Below are 13,973 nucleotides of genomic sequence, written 5' to 3' on the forward strand. Positions count from 1 at the left end.
CAAGAGATTGAGAGCAAAATAAAACATGCTTGAGCAATGAAATAAATGCATCATGGTATAAAAACACTATACAGAGGAACAGGTTGTCAATTTACAGAGTCAAAACCTGTAAAAACAGATAGAGTCAATGGAAAAATTTGTGACTTTTCAGCTGAACTGCAGACAAGCAATGAAATAAATGCATCATGGTCTAAAAACACTATACAGAGGAACAGGTCGTCAATTTAACAGAGCCAGAGCGTGTAAAAACAGAAGGAATCCATGAATTTTCAACTTTAAATCAGTTAATCTTGTGTGACATGCAGGTTCCATTGAGAAGATTAATCCAATCTAACCTTAAAATCTTGACATTTCCTCCAAATCACTTAATCTAATACCTAATTTAAAGAATTACCAAAAACAAACCATTCACCCCAACTAGATGCTGTGAAAAATAATTTTTTTAAAGTCTGCATTTTTCAGCACAGTCAAAACATGACACAGGAAGAAAAAAACATCTCGAAACTGTTTGGGATACGAACGGTTAAACTCCTTAAACAGGGATGCAGCTGTTGTGCAAAAGTGTTTAGGTTCAGGATAGAAATAAAAGCAGACAAAGACACAGCTAACGTCGCAGCGTGTTTCCTCTTTCCTTGGATCCGTTCTTTGCGTTTGCACCTGTTTGGCTCTGAAGCGCAGCAGCTGAGGTTGTGTTTATGCAGATGAGGCTGCGCGGCCCCATTTCAGCACTTTGTTTCGGTATGAAATTACAGTTGGATTTATGCCGCCTCAGGGCACCTCTTATCACAAACACAATTTTCATTTCAATATTTCAGGATTTCAATTTTCCCAGCGCAAGCACAGACCTGTGCAAAAATCTGGAAAAAAAAAAAAAAAAGAAAGAAAAAATCTGCGAGTTTCGACTCACGGATTGATTTACATCCTTCATCTTGTGTAAACGCGCCGGTTGTGGAATATTTTATGGTTTTCTACTCTGCAGACTGATAAAATACTCTGCAGAGAGTCTTTTCAGTGAAGGCAGGTGGATTATAACATCCATCCTGAGCTCCATCAAAGACTTGAAGATATAAACTAGAGAGAAAAATTATTTATTTATCGCTGAATTAATATTAGAACTCCATATTTCACTTTAAATGAAAATGTAATGCTCCGCTCGCGTTTTGAGGCTCTATGAATAATGCCGATACCAGTTGACATCTCTTGTATTTTAACTGAAAATTTGGTGTCTTTACTTGGTCTAAGAGATGCACGTTCAGTCTGCAGGGTCTGATATAAATGTCATTTCTGTGCAGTTCCTCTGCGAACCTGTAGAGGGCGCCGGACTGCAGGGAGCTCCACATCTCCACAGGGCTTCAAAAGAAATAACCTGACTTCTGCGAGCTCTGCTGGAGGAGATAATAAAGTGTTTGTGCATGCAATCACACGTGCACCCTAAAAGATAATGAGCAGGGAAGCCGGGGACTAAATAAACTTTATATATTACGGTTAGTTTGTGGAGGATTAAACAAAGACATGAAGAGAGAGGAAAGCTACGCAGTGGCTCATAACAGAAAGAGATCAAGGCAGCAGAGAGGAGTCTATTCACAGGTAATGAGGCGGCTGCTTCCATCAACAAACCTTCTTCCCCCTTCATGTATTATTTACTTGAGATGCCTATAAGCTCTGTGCTGCTGCTGCTGCTGCTGCATTTACTATAAAGTGATAAATACCAACCAGCGCCAATGTAGCGGATAAAACCAAACACAAAAACCCGGTGGTAGCATCAGAGAGACGGTGGTGTTGCTCCTGCAGCCCTTCCAGCTGTGCCGTGCTATTTATTGACCACGGCAAAGCATTTAATACTCGCCGTCCTCCAGGAGCAGAGCGTGAAGTAGGTGTGACTCACTGGAGTAAAGCTTTTTATCAGTTAGGAAAGGCAGGTGCAGCGAAGGTTTCCCGCAGACCTTGGAAGGAATGGGGTTTGAAAATGATGTGGAGGGGGGGCGACAAAGCTGATCGTAAAATACAGAATCCAGATTCAGCAGAATTCACTGAGCAGCACTGGGTTTGCACTGGTGAGCCAGCGTTTGTAAAATCAACTGTCTCATCATGATTTTCACTCATTAAATCTAGTTTGTGTTGTTTTAACCCTTGAACACCAAGAGGGTTTTTGCTCCTGTCACATTTTTACTCACTGCTGGTTCATTTTTCTCTGCAATAAAAAATCCTGCACCTCTATGGAAACAGAACAACCATGACTCGAAGTAAAGAGAACTTCTAGTCATTTGTGACACAAACTATATTTTGCAAAAACTAAAAAAAACCTGGAATGCCTGGAATAATATATATGTTTAACATGTTTCCAAGTTTCCACAAGTGTTATTAATACCAGAAAAAGACTCTACACACTACAGATATTTTACTATTCACATTTTTACAACCTGTACGAGCTAGGAGTTGTCCACAGTGCTTTGCAGATCAACTCTAGAAAGATTTTCACCATGCTGAATGTATCTTCCTGCAACTTGCTCCTCTGTTCACCGTTTTTGAGCCATGCTGCATCTATTTCATTACTCCAGTGTGTTTCATTTTGCTCTCAGTCTCTGTACTTTCTTTCTGTACTAGCTTCCTCTCTGCTCTTGGAAACACATCCTGCAGTTCAGCTGAAAAGTCTTGCAGTGGCGTCCGGGATGCAGAAATCTGGACAAAAATCTGCTGCAAAATGTCTGTTTTTGGTGAATGTATAAATGAGACGTGTAGAATAAAGTGATTCTGATGAAATATCACGATATAAAGCTTAGATTCGGTCGATTTTCCAACAAAACTGCATGTCATGTAAGATTAGCTCAAGGAAAGTTGGAAATTTTTACAGTTTCTGATTCAAAGGCTAACAAACAAGGGCAGTGTCTGGTAGTGAAGCCATACTAGGTCACAGCAATGCTTTAAAGTGGTGTCTCGTGGGCAATATTTTGTTATTTTTTCCATCTTAAGGTGTTTTTTCTACCAGAAATTCCAGTAACTTTAATTTTCGGAGAGCTAACGTCCACAGACTTCCACAGATTCCTCCGACGCTCTTTGATTTTTGTCTCCACGGCAGGGCCGGCGGGAAATTAAAGCTCCTCTCTTGGCATTGATTAAACCCCTAAAAAACTATTCTCACTTCATCAAAATTACATATTTAGGAGATCTTGAAAATATTCCTTTCCTGCTTTAAAATGACTTGGATGTAACTCTGCCTCCTTTGGTACGTGCAGATCTCTGAACATGCAAATGAGTTCACTGCTTGAGCAGAGTTGAGGGTGAACAGATCGGTGCACAATGGCAAGTTTCTGAATTCGGAGTAATTAAGCCTTAAAAGCTGAAACCATAAACTGATTTTAAAGATAAATAATGACACAGAAAAGTGCCACCAGTCCACTTTACTCATGATGTGTCTTCTAGTATATAAAAAGAAAACCATATGAACGAGTTAAAATCTTGATTTTCACAGAAGAGGCTCCTGAAGCTGTTGTTTTAGTTCCTAGTCTACCAAGGCACAACTAAGAATCACAGGAGGTTTGTAAATGTTTGTAAATGTCAGCTATCACTCGGTCTGTCAATCATCATGACGCTGCTTTTGGATTAAAGATGGAATGAAGAATCCAGATTTCTTTAACAGCATTCATTCATCATTAACTCAATATTTCAAGGAACCCTTCAAGTACAACTTTGTAATAATTTGCCACAGTGAGCATTTTAATCTGCCTCACCTTAAACACTGTAAAGTGTCAGTATAACCATCGTTGGATACTGTCTTAGACGGACGTGTGAGAAATGGCAGGACCCTCCTGAAGGGGGCGAGGAGCTTTGTTTGTGCTGTAGGGCTGGATTATAATTCCAGAGGAGGCTTGGTACTGATTACCACAAAATGTCAAATATCTGTGAGGTTTATAAGGTTTAGCAGGCTGCAATAGTTTCTGGTAATTCTGAAAATAAAATGAAACTTTTCTCGACTGCCGTCCTTTAACTGATTTCGATGTGGAAACTTGTGAACAAAACGTATAAACTTCATAATCACTGAAACACCTGCGGCTCTGTCACAAAGAAGCATCTTCTGGAAATGTGATCAAATGTACTGGGTCAAAAATATACATACATCAACTTCAGTGATCAGTTTAGGAGATGTAGACAGTTGTTTTTTAATCAAACTTTCTTAGTGGCATGGCCTCTTAGCTTCTCATGAGTGATTACAATTGACTACAGCTGCTGACTCCTCTAAACCGATATGGGCTCATTTGATTCTCTCATCAGACTCAGCCACAAACACCACGATGGGAAAGACTCAGGAGCTCAGCACAGATCTGAAAAAGCAAATCATTGACTTGAACAAGTCAGAAAAGTCCCTTGGAGTCATTTTAAAGCAGCTACAGATCTCAAAATCAACTGTACAAACAATTGCGTCTCAGTATAAAGTTCATGGTACAGTTGTGTCACGGCTACGATCAGGAAGACAACACAAGCTATCACCTGCTGCTGAAAGACAATTGGTCAGGATGGTCAAAAGTCAGTCACCAAAAAGCAGGTCTGCAATGAATCAGAAGATGCTGGAACACAGCTGTCAGTGTCCACAGCCAAGTGTGTTAAACGTCACCATGAGCTGAGAGGCTGCTGTGTAAGAAAGAAGCCCTTCTCCTGAACACAGCACCTTAATGCTTGACTGGAGTTCGCTGCTGATCACATGCACAAATGAAAGTTTTTATGGAGGAAAGTTTTCTGATTGGATGAAACAATAATTGAGCTATTTGGCCCAAAGACCAGAAAAATGTGAAGAGAAAAGAAGTTGAGGCCTTTAACCCCAAGAACCAAACCTACCATCAAGCACGGTGGTGGCAGTATCATGTTCTGGGTCTGTTTTGCTACAAGTAAATTGATGCTTTACATAAAGTAAATGAATCTATGAAGAAGGAGGATTACCTTCATATTCTTCAGGAAAACCTAAATCATCATTCAGAAGGTTGATCTTGGACACAGTTGGGTGTTCTAACATGACAATGAGCCCAAACACATATAAAAATGGTAAAGACATGGTTAAATCAGGCTAGAATTGAGCTTTCAGACTGATCTCCAAAGTCATGACTTAAACCTCATCGAGAACCTGCAGACTGTGATGAAGAAACAAGTCTGTGGCAATAAGTCAACAAATGTAGTTGAACTGCACAAACTCTGCCAAGAGGAGGGTCAAAGACACAACCAGAAGCTTGTTGATGACTACCAATAGCACCTTGTTGAGATGAAGATGTTAAACTGAATATTAGCATTACTGTTTGTATATTTTTGACATGTTTTGATGCTACTTTGTCGTATTTCCAGAGGACCTGTAATAAACCTATAAAACAAGATTATTTTTTATCCATCATAGAAACTTCTGAGTTACAGGAGTCACCGATAACTCAAGACTGTTGTGATATACATGGTCTTTAGAATTGTATTCAAACTTTTGTTTACAACTGGACAATAAGACTGTTTCACAAAAGGTGATGCTTGAACCGAGCTTGCTGGAAAAACAGGTTTTATACGACGGCGTTTCAAAGGTCTGGACATCCAATTCCAACTTTCTTAGCATCGTCTGTCTGCTGGGATTTCAGTGGAACCAACTTTTCTGTAATAGCGTAAACACAAAGAAACACGACAACGTGCTCTGACTGCAGAACCTTTGCCCTGTTCCGCTTCTCCACATCTTCCAGGCAAATGATTTTAGGATATTATTTGCTCTGAAACAGCTCCTCCCCAGAGGCTCCATTTTATTACAAGATATGCTGCCACTGTTGTGCTGGGAGGTCACAAAATGTGGGGAACTAATGTGGAATGAGGTGGGTACAAACATAAAAAATATTGATTTAGTTGCTCTGGATGTAGCTACTGTGGACTTTGTTCAGCCGGAAAGTCTCCGCATGTGTTCTTCCTCCTCTACGTCAGCGTTTAGCAGAGAAATCTCCAGCAGCCTTGAGTTCATATGGACTTTTTTTTCTTTATTCGTCTTTAGAAAAACCGCTCCGGCTCCGTCAGGGTTACCCTCCTATTCTACCTCCGACCATAACAAGCCTTCCAAGGCGAGCTGCAGAGAATACAACCCACGGCATGCAGCTGCCACTACCAGTCTTTTCTCTGCCTGAAAAGACTTCAAGCTTCAAAATATTGTTCAGTGTCACTGCAAAAAAAAGCTTCCAATAGACCACGGAGCAGGCCTCTTTAGTGCTCACACATACCTGATTTTGAGTCCAATTTATAACTGTGTGACTTTTTTATTTTAATGACTGCTCCGAGGCCTGTTCACTGCACACAGTTCAGGTAACTCTGCAAAGATTTGTGTGCCTCATGATGCATAGTGACAGAAAATATTTAACCTTCTAAACAGAGTTTGCTCCTCCAGTGATAATTTGGATGCAAATTAAACAAGCGTACTTAATGAATCATTTAGTTTCTGTTAATTTATTTAGGTCTTTTGTACAGAGTTGTTTTCAGTTTGACAAAAGAGTATTTTCTCTTTATTGATCAGCGTTAGAGAAATCCAATTAAATGAATCATGATTGAGTGTGGTACAAGAGAGGGTGGAATGCTTTCTATGCAGCACTGCAGATAGATATGTGATGTTTGTGTTGTCGGCCACACGGCGTTATTAAAGGTGCTGTGATCAAGAGCTTTATAAGGATGAAATGATTGTGTTTCATTCAAAAGGAGTCCTTCACACTGTTTGCTAACATGTTTACCTTAAATAGAAGAGTTTATTTTTTTATAGGAGAGAAAGTGAGGCCTTTAACCCCAAGAACACCAAACCTACCATCAAGCACGGTGGTGGCAGCATCATGCTCTGGGGCTGCTGTGCTGCCATTGGAACTAGTGTTTTAGACAAAATAAAGGAACCAAACAATGACCCCAAACACACATCAGAAATAATGACAGGCTTCTCTTAAAGCTGTAGAAATACAAGTATTGCATGTTAAAGGCGACAACCCAGAGGCTTTTTACCCTTGTAAACTTTAAAAGAGGTTTGTTTTGCTTCTGACATGATGCTGTCAGAAACACTCAGATGTTAATAAAGTTAGTGACACTTTAATTAACTCTTAATCTTTGTATAAACCTAATTTCTAAAGTTTTATGCATGTGACTTGTGTATTTATGCTGGACGCGCTTTAAAAAGATTCTTCTGAACCCTAAAATCTGTCAGCACATTTGACAGGCGTTTTTTTTTTTTTTTTTTTTTTCTAAAAGTCACCATTTATCAACCAGGAACTCCAAAAACAGAAGGAATTGTTGGATTTTCATCTCACCAGCAGCGCTTGAATTTTTATTCAGTTGAGAAAATTAACCAAATATGAGCTTAAAATAATGGTATTTAATCAAAATCACTTTCTTATATATGTCTCCTTCATAAATTCGCCAAAAATAAGTCATTCACAGTAACCAAGTTCTGTAAAAAAAAAAAAAAAACAGATTTTTTCACATTTTGCCATTAGTGGCTTCGCTGCAGCCAACAGTCATGTGACAAATTTCTGGGGACTATTCGGCTGAACTGCAGGCCGTGTTCACATAGAATCAATAGAAGTCAAAATAAAAATGTAAATAGTGAAATATCTGTAGTATGCACAGTCACCATTGTATCTGGTATAACTAACACTTGTGGAAACTTGAACAAACATTGAACATGTTGATTTCAGTTATTTACAATTTGTAAAGGAAATATTCAAAGACGTTAAACTTTTCTTTTCTTTTTTTTTTTTTTTTTCATGTATTTCACTATAACTTCCTTACACTCCACAAATGCTATTTTTAAGTTCTCTGTACTTCTAGTCATGCTTGTGCCGTTTCCATAGAGGTGTAGGACTTTATATTGCAGTGAAAAATTAGCCCACAGTGACAGGAGCAAAAAAGCCCAGAGATTTCTTGGAGGTCAGGAGGTTAAATAATAATAAAAAAAGTAAACATGCATGTTTCAGCATTTACTTTAAAGGTTGTTTCCAGTTTTTTTTTAACATGTTACTGGGTGTCTTGCAATAAATGACTCCCCACATCCCCAAATTGTCGCTTATTAAGCAACACTCTGCATCCTGTCCTACAGCAAACAGCACACAGCTGTTCTGACTCTGCTGCAGATCCTCAGTCCAAACTGCAGAACCTGCTGTACAAAGTGGAACACAAACACCAGCAGAGGCAGAACCTTGAAGTCTTGCCGAGGGCATTTGCGGGATATGACTCTGGACTATGCATACAGCATATTGAGTCTGGGATTTGTAGAAATCTCTCTGGATATTAGAGCGCTTCGCAGCACCCCGAGGCTCCGAACGGGAGCACGGGAGGTTTATAACAGCTGCAGCAAGCGTATATCAGACTATATTACAGGTACAGTATTAGACGCACTGGGTATGCGGCACAGAATTAGTATTTCACCGATTGAAACCACCTGGGACTTAGAGCAGATTTTGGGAAGATAATGATGAAATACCCACTCAGAGCTGCTGAACTGTTTCTGATGTGTGTGCAGGAAGAAAGAAGAAGAAGAAAAAAAACCCGATACAATCTAAGAGCAGAGGAGGGAATAGTTGAGGTAGCGCTTAATAAAGTGAGAAAAACTGACAGTGAAAATGGAACATATTAAATATTTAAAATGATTAGGGTTACAGTGCAGCAGCAGGGAGGATGTGGAGCATTAGCCAGACTTACTGAAAGCAGTCTTTCTGAGCGGAGACGTTCTTCAGGTACTGCTTCAGAGCCTCGCAAAAGTCGCCGAGCTTCTTCTGGGAAACCACCATCTCCTGACGAATCAGCAGCAAAGACTGCAAAGGAAGAGAGAGAGAGACGAGGAAGGAGGTCAGCTTTGTTCTGACCATTCTTTATATATGTAGTTCTCTAAATCTGCTGTTTGTTGCCTTTTTAATGGACCTTCCTGTTCGTCCCTATTGGCTCATACATCATTTTTTCAACCATAAATACAATAAAATACTTTTCTTTTCAGTGTTGCTTTCAAATACACTTTGGAGAAAGTGTGCTACTGCCCGGATTAGATTCGCTGCATCTTGTTTGGAGCTTATTGGACTTTTCCGGTAATTAACTGAGACCACAAACTTCTGCAAACAAGTGCTGACGGAGCTGCACACATAACTGTTAATGATGCTTTGGTTGCAGAGGGTGGACACTGCAGGAAAACAAATGAAGCGATGGCAACTCAGCCTGCAAATATATTCATGACAAACGTCTCTTTTTCTGCATTAATAAAAACTCGACCCGACCGGCTTTACATTTACTTCTTGTGCTTTATTTGCTGATGTGAATCTGAGTGACTATGCAGAGCAGTAAGCATGATGGGTGCACATACAGTACAGAACGCTCCTTGTTTGACAGAACTAAACGCATTTTGTTGCTATTTTCAACCATTTGATGAACAATAAATGACTATTACGCTCCAGTAAATGAAATCTCGGAACAAAAATGGTTATATTTTAATAATTTTTCAATTCTTTTCATTTTAATATTTCTTTGGCCTTGGCTGGCAGAAAGAAAAACCTCCGCTGCAGTAATTAAACCGTTCATTGTCACACTGAAGTGTCCCAACAGCTAGTGCATGTATTGTCGTAGATTTTTGTTACAGAAAGATAAATCCCAAGGAGTCTGTCGACCCCCTGACTTTTCCTCTCGCGCCATAATTGCATTGACATTTGTGGTTAAGCCTGAAATGTCGAGACAATGGCCGGATTGTTTGTCATAAAATTTGGTGCAGATATTCTCGTCCCCCTCAGGATGAACTGTGCTGTAATTACTTTGGCAATATCTTAAAAGAGCAGTTTAAATATTTCACTTAGTATTTCGTGTAAATGATCATTTTAAAAGTTAATGCAGGATTGTACATGATGTATTTTAGAACTCAGATGAAAAAAGTGGGAATCTGAACACGTTTTTTTCCATAACAAGTGGCTGTGATTTATAAAGTTGGTCTTTTTTTTGCTAATTGCTTCACATTATACGGTTCTACATCCTGGCAAATGAGTGTGTTTGTGCGCAAACTTCAGCCTGTCAGACAATGAGTCCACATTTTTCCTAACAATAGAGCTGCTTTTGTGCCTGAGCCAGTAAAGATGAAGAGACTTCTGCATCTGTAATGAAAAACGTGTTTGTGTGCAGCAGTGATTTCAGAGAGAAGGAACGTTCTCTAAGACGTGATGGAGTTCTGGGTGTGATGCTAAAGACAGGACTGTGAAAGAGTTGTAGCAGCAGCTCCTTGTTTTTTTATTTACCTCAACAAATCTACTCCAAATGGTATCATAGCGCATATATAAATCTATGTACTGTTCTTCAAAATCCAGCCTTTACTTAGTTTTCCTACACTTTAATTCAATTTGGTTGCCAACCTGCTAAATGCTCTTTAACGTTTCCTCATCAGGTGAAAGTTTTCAGTTCTTTAATACTTTGGGTCTTGACCAAACAAGTTGAACATTATACATGCATGTTAGCATCACCGTTGTGAGCATGTTACTGCGACACGTTGATATTAGCTCTGAGCACCACTTTGCTGCTGGTAAAACCTCACAGAGCTGCTAACTGGCTGGTAAGTCATGCTAAAGAGATTCAAGATTCAAGCAGTTTATTGTCACGTACACTGTACAGTGAAATTCTTATTTTGCTGATCATCCTTAACCAAATGACATTGCTTTAGTGTATGAAAACTAAAGCAATTACTAAATAAATAAACTGACAGCAGCAGTGGTCATAAAGCGCACTGTGTACTTGTAAACTGTAAAAGCAACTACTGCAGTGATAAGAGCAACTTGCAGGTCGAACTTTACACCAAATTTATACTTAAAATGCACATTTTTCACAAATTTTAAGAGACTTAAAGGCAGAAATTCACATGAGGTGGGTATTTTTTTTTTTTAGCAACACTCCTAAAAACATTTTATTTCCATGAGTCACGTTACATCTCATAACAGAGCTGCTTTAGTACAGTTGAACTGTTGCATCTGTGTTGAAAATGTTGTCACATGTAATGCTCATTTTAGACAGAAGGATTATGCTGCTGACGGTTAGCGGGGTAGATACATGCAGAAGAATCAAGCACTAAAACTGGCTCATGTGTCCACCATTTTTTTTTTTTTATAATAGAACGTAAGCCACATGAATTTTCCACACCATTGCCAATGTGTAATACCATATTTTCAAACAGCTTGATCTTGCAGAAGGAAACACTTGGTTTTGAGGTCTAAATATATGGAATTTAGCTTGTAGAACCCAAATCTGTATGTTCTAAAACAATAATTTAAACCCTAATAGTATGTTTTGCCATTTTTTGGAAAATATGCGCCAATGTATAGCAATCTAGTGATGTAATTTTACTGTATTTAAAATTTGTGTAGAAGCTCTCTGTTGCCACAATGTAATTCTAAGGTGCCACAAATGTAAGATTCAATGCGATAATGTCCTAAAAAAAAGTTGAATAACTAAGTTAAAAGATATTCAAAAAGATGCAAAAACATGACGCCATCTTTAAAAATGGCCACCATTTTGAATTTTTTTAAATGGCTAAAAAGTAACGCACATGCCAAGTTTGATGCTTTTATGACAATTTGAATACTTCAAATCCAACATCAGCAGCAGCAGCAGCTTCCTTTTCTGGCACCAGCAGGAGCAACGATGACAGACCATCAAAGATTCAGCTCAATGAAAATATGAATAAAGCTAGTGTTAAAATCAATACTTTTTATTATTAAACTGAGCCCAGCTTGGCTGCTCTCCCTTTTGTATTACTGCAGTGCATACAGAGACATATTTTTTTTTAGCTTCTGCATCATTTTCCTGCACAATAATTCACTAAAGTCAACCTGCGAGTTGCTTTTTAAGTGCTCATTTTAACACATAAATCTGTTGTCTGCCCTTGTTAGTGAGCTATGAAGTGCTGAGCTAACCGTATTTGGATGACACCGCCTTCAGTAGCAGCTAATGAGAAGATTATTCACCGCTATTATCAAGTTACAGCATCTGCAGTTAGTGGGAGATTCCTAATACAATGCAAATCCTTTTATTGATCCTTGTTTTAAGTATTTTGCCTCCACGACGACTACAAGCAGTTTCTCTGATGCTAAACTGTAATAAAAGGACATGATGCAGAGTCTTTCTGCGGTTTTTGCCTCCTCCAGGTGAAAGCAGGGCCTATAGAAACGTTCTGACGGAGGCTCTCCAGGGAACTCTGCAGCCTAAGATGCATAAAATCAGGCTATGGCATCTCCTGTGACCTGCATGTGTGAGAAAGAGTGCACATCTCTTCTTGCAACATTTCCCTGTTTCATGTCGGCTATTACATAATACAGTAGCTGCCGTCCCAGCGGCCCGGCGAGCAGCACAAGGGTGTAAAAAGTATCTGCATGTACAGGAGAAGGGTGAGGTGACAAAGAACAACAGCATCCTGGAAGATTATCTACAGCTACTGGTGTAAATCTAATTTACAAACAAGAGGGAAGAAGAAGAGGAACGGTTCAGCTGAGACGAGCTGCAGCCTCGTTACTGTAGCTCACTACAGAGAAATTAAAATTTAAAACACGATGACCCAGATAACTCCAGCAGCGTCTCACTCTGACTTCACAACATGCATCCACACACACACACACACACACACACTGATGTCCACTTGCACTTCAGCTGTGGTCACACCAGCCTCACACACTTTCACACAGCAGACTGTTGCTTCTCTTCTCTTTATCTATTATTTAACATTCCGAGAAAAGCTGTCAGCATCAGCTCGTCAGGTCCGTCAATCACGCTCACCTTCAGCTGTCTCTCCGAGTCCACTGATGCATGAACACGGTTCTTATAGTGCTGCTGTTTGAGAGCAACGCCACTTTTTTCTACTCCAAACTTGTCAGAGGATTCTATTTAAATACATTTTCGAGGTCAAAAAGATGCAAAATTGTGCAATATTTCACTAAAAAAAAAGATTTGAACTGCAGGCAGTGTTTACAGAATGCAGGCAGCGGACCAGCATGAAAACATATTGCAATTATAGGTAGTAAAATATCTATGGCATGTGGAGCTACTATGTTATTTTTGGACACCGATTCCAGGTTTTTTCAAGTTTTGCAAAATAAATAGCCTTACTTTTTTCTTCTTTTTTTTTTCTTCATGATTTATGGATAAGTAATAATGTCAAAATGCACAAAATATATTTCTGAGTTCTCTCTACTTCTAGCCATACTTGTGCTGTGTTCATACAGATGCAAGAATCGCCACATTTTCCAACTTTTCCACAGTCCTTGAACTGCTCATTTGTGATGTGCCGTTCCATGGGAAAACTTATCTAAGCTTAAAAACGTGACATTTAATACTAACCACTTTTAGCTACATGTCTTGTTTAACAATTTGCCAAAAATAAAACATTTGCTCAAACCAGATTCTGTTAAAAACAAAAAAATTCTGTGATTCTTGGCACAACCACACAATATGTAGTGACTCAACTGTGACCAGCAGTCATTTGTAGTAAATTCAGGAACTTTCTTTTAGCTTAGCTGGGCTGAACTGCAGGCAGTGTTTACAGAAAGTGTTTACACTGATTCCATATTTTTTCATTTTTTGCAAAACAAGTAAGCTTGTTTTTTCTCTTTTAATGATTCGTGGCTATGTAACTATGTCAAACTACACAAAATATATTTCTGAGTTCTCTCTCCTTCTATTCATGGTTGTGCTGTTTCCATAGAGGTGCTGGACTTCATATTACGGTGAAAAATGAGCTGACGGTTTTATAAAAAGAAACAGCCCCAAAAGGTGACTTATGTTGAAAAGGCATACCTACTCTTTCCTGCTGGAATAAATCATGCAGTTTACTTGTCATGGAACCATATACTGTATAATAGATGGACGTAGCTACCGTGGTGTCACCCGTTAGTTTCTGCACTGAGAAAATGAAGCCAGGGTTTTGCTACTTCCTGGTTGACATCTTGGATTTTTGGAGCCAGTGACGCAAAAATCCTCAGAGGGGG

General features: G+C 39.1%; 1 protein-coding gene across 1 annotated transcript in view; it reads right to left on the reverse strand.

Annotated features, from left to right (window-relative positions):
• The window catches only part of necab2 (N-terminal EF-hand calcium binding protein 2), a 198,025-nt gene that overhangs the window by 5,897 nt on the left and 178,155 nt on the right, over positions 1-13,973 (reverse strand). The window contains exon 10 of the mRNA XM_008290582.1: positions 8,677-8,789. Coding sequence (XP_008288804.1) covers positions 8,677-8,789 — 113 coding nt within the window. The remainder of the gene's footprint in view (positions 1-8,676; positions 8,790-13,973) is intronic.

Source organism: Stegastes partitus, unplaced genomic scaffold (assembly GCF_000690725.1).
Source record: "Stegastes partitus isolate 25-593 unplaced genomic scaffold, Stegastes_partitus-1.0.2 Scaffold685, whole genome shotgun sequence".
Lineage (NCBI taxonomy): Eukaryota > Metazoa > Chordata > Actinopteri > Pomacentridae > Stegastes > Stegastes partitus.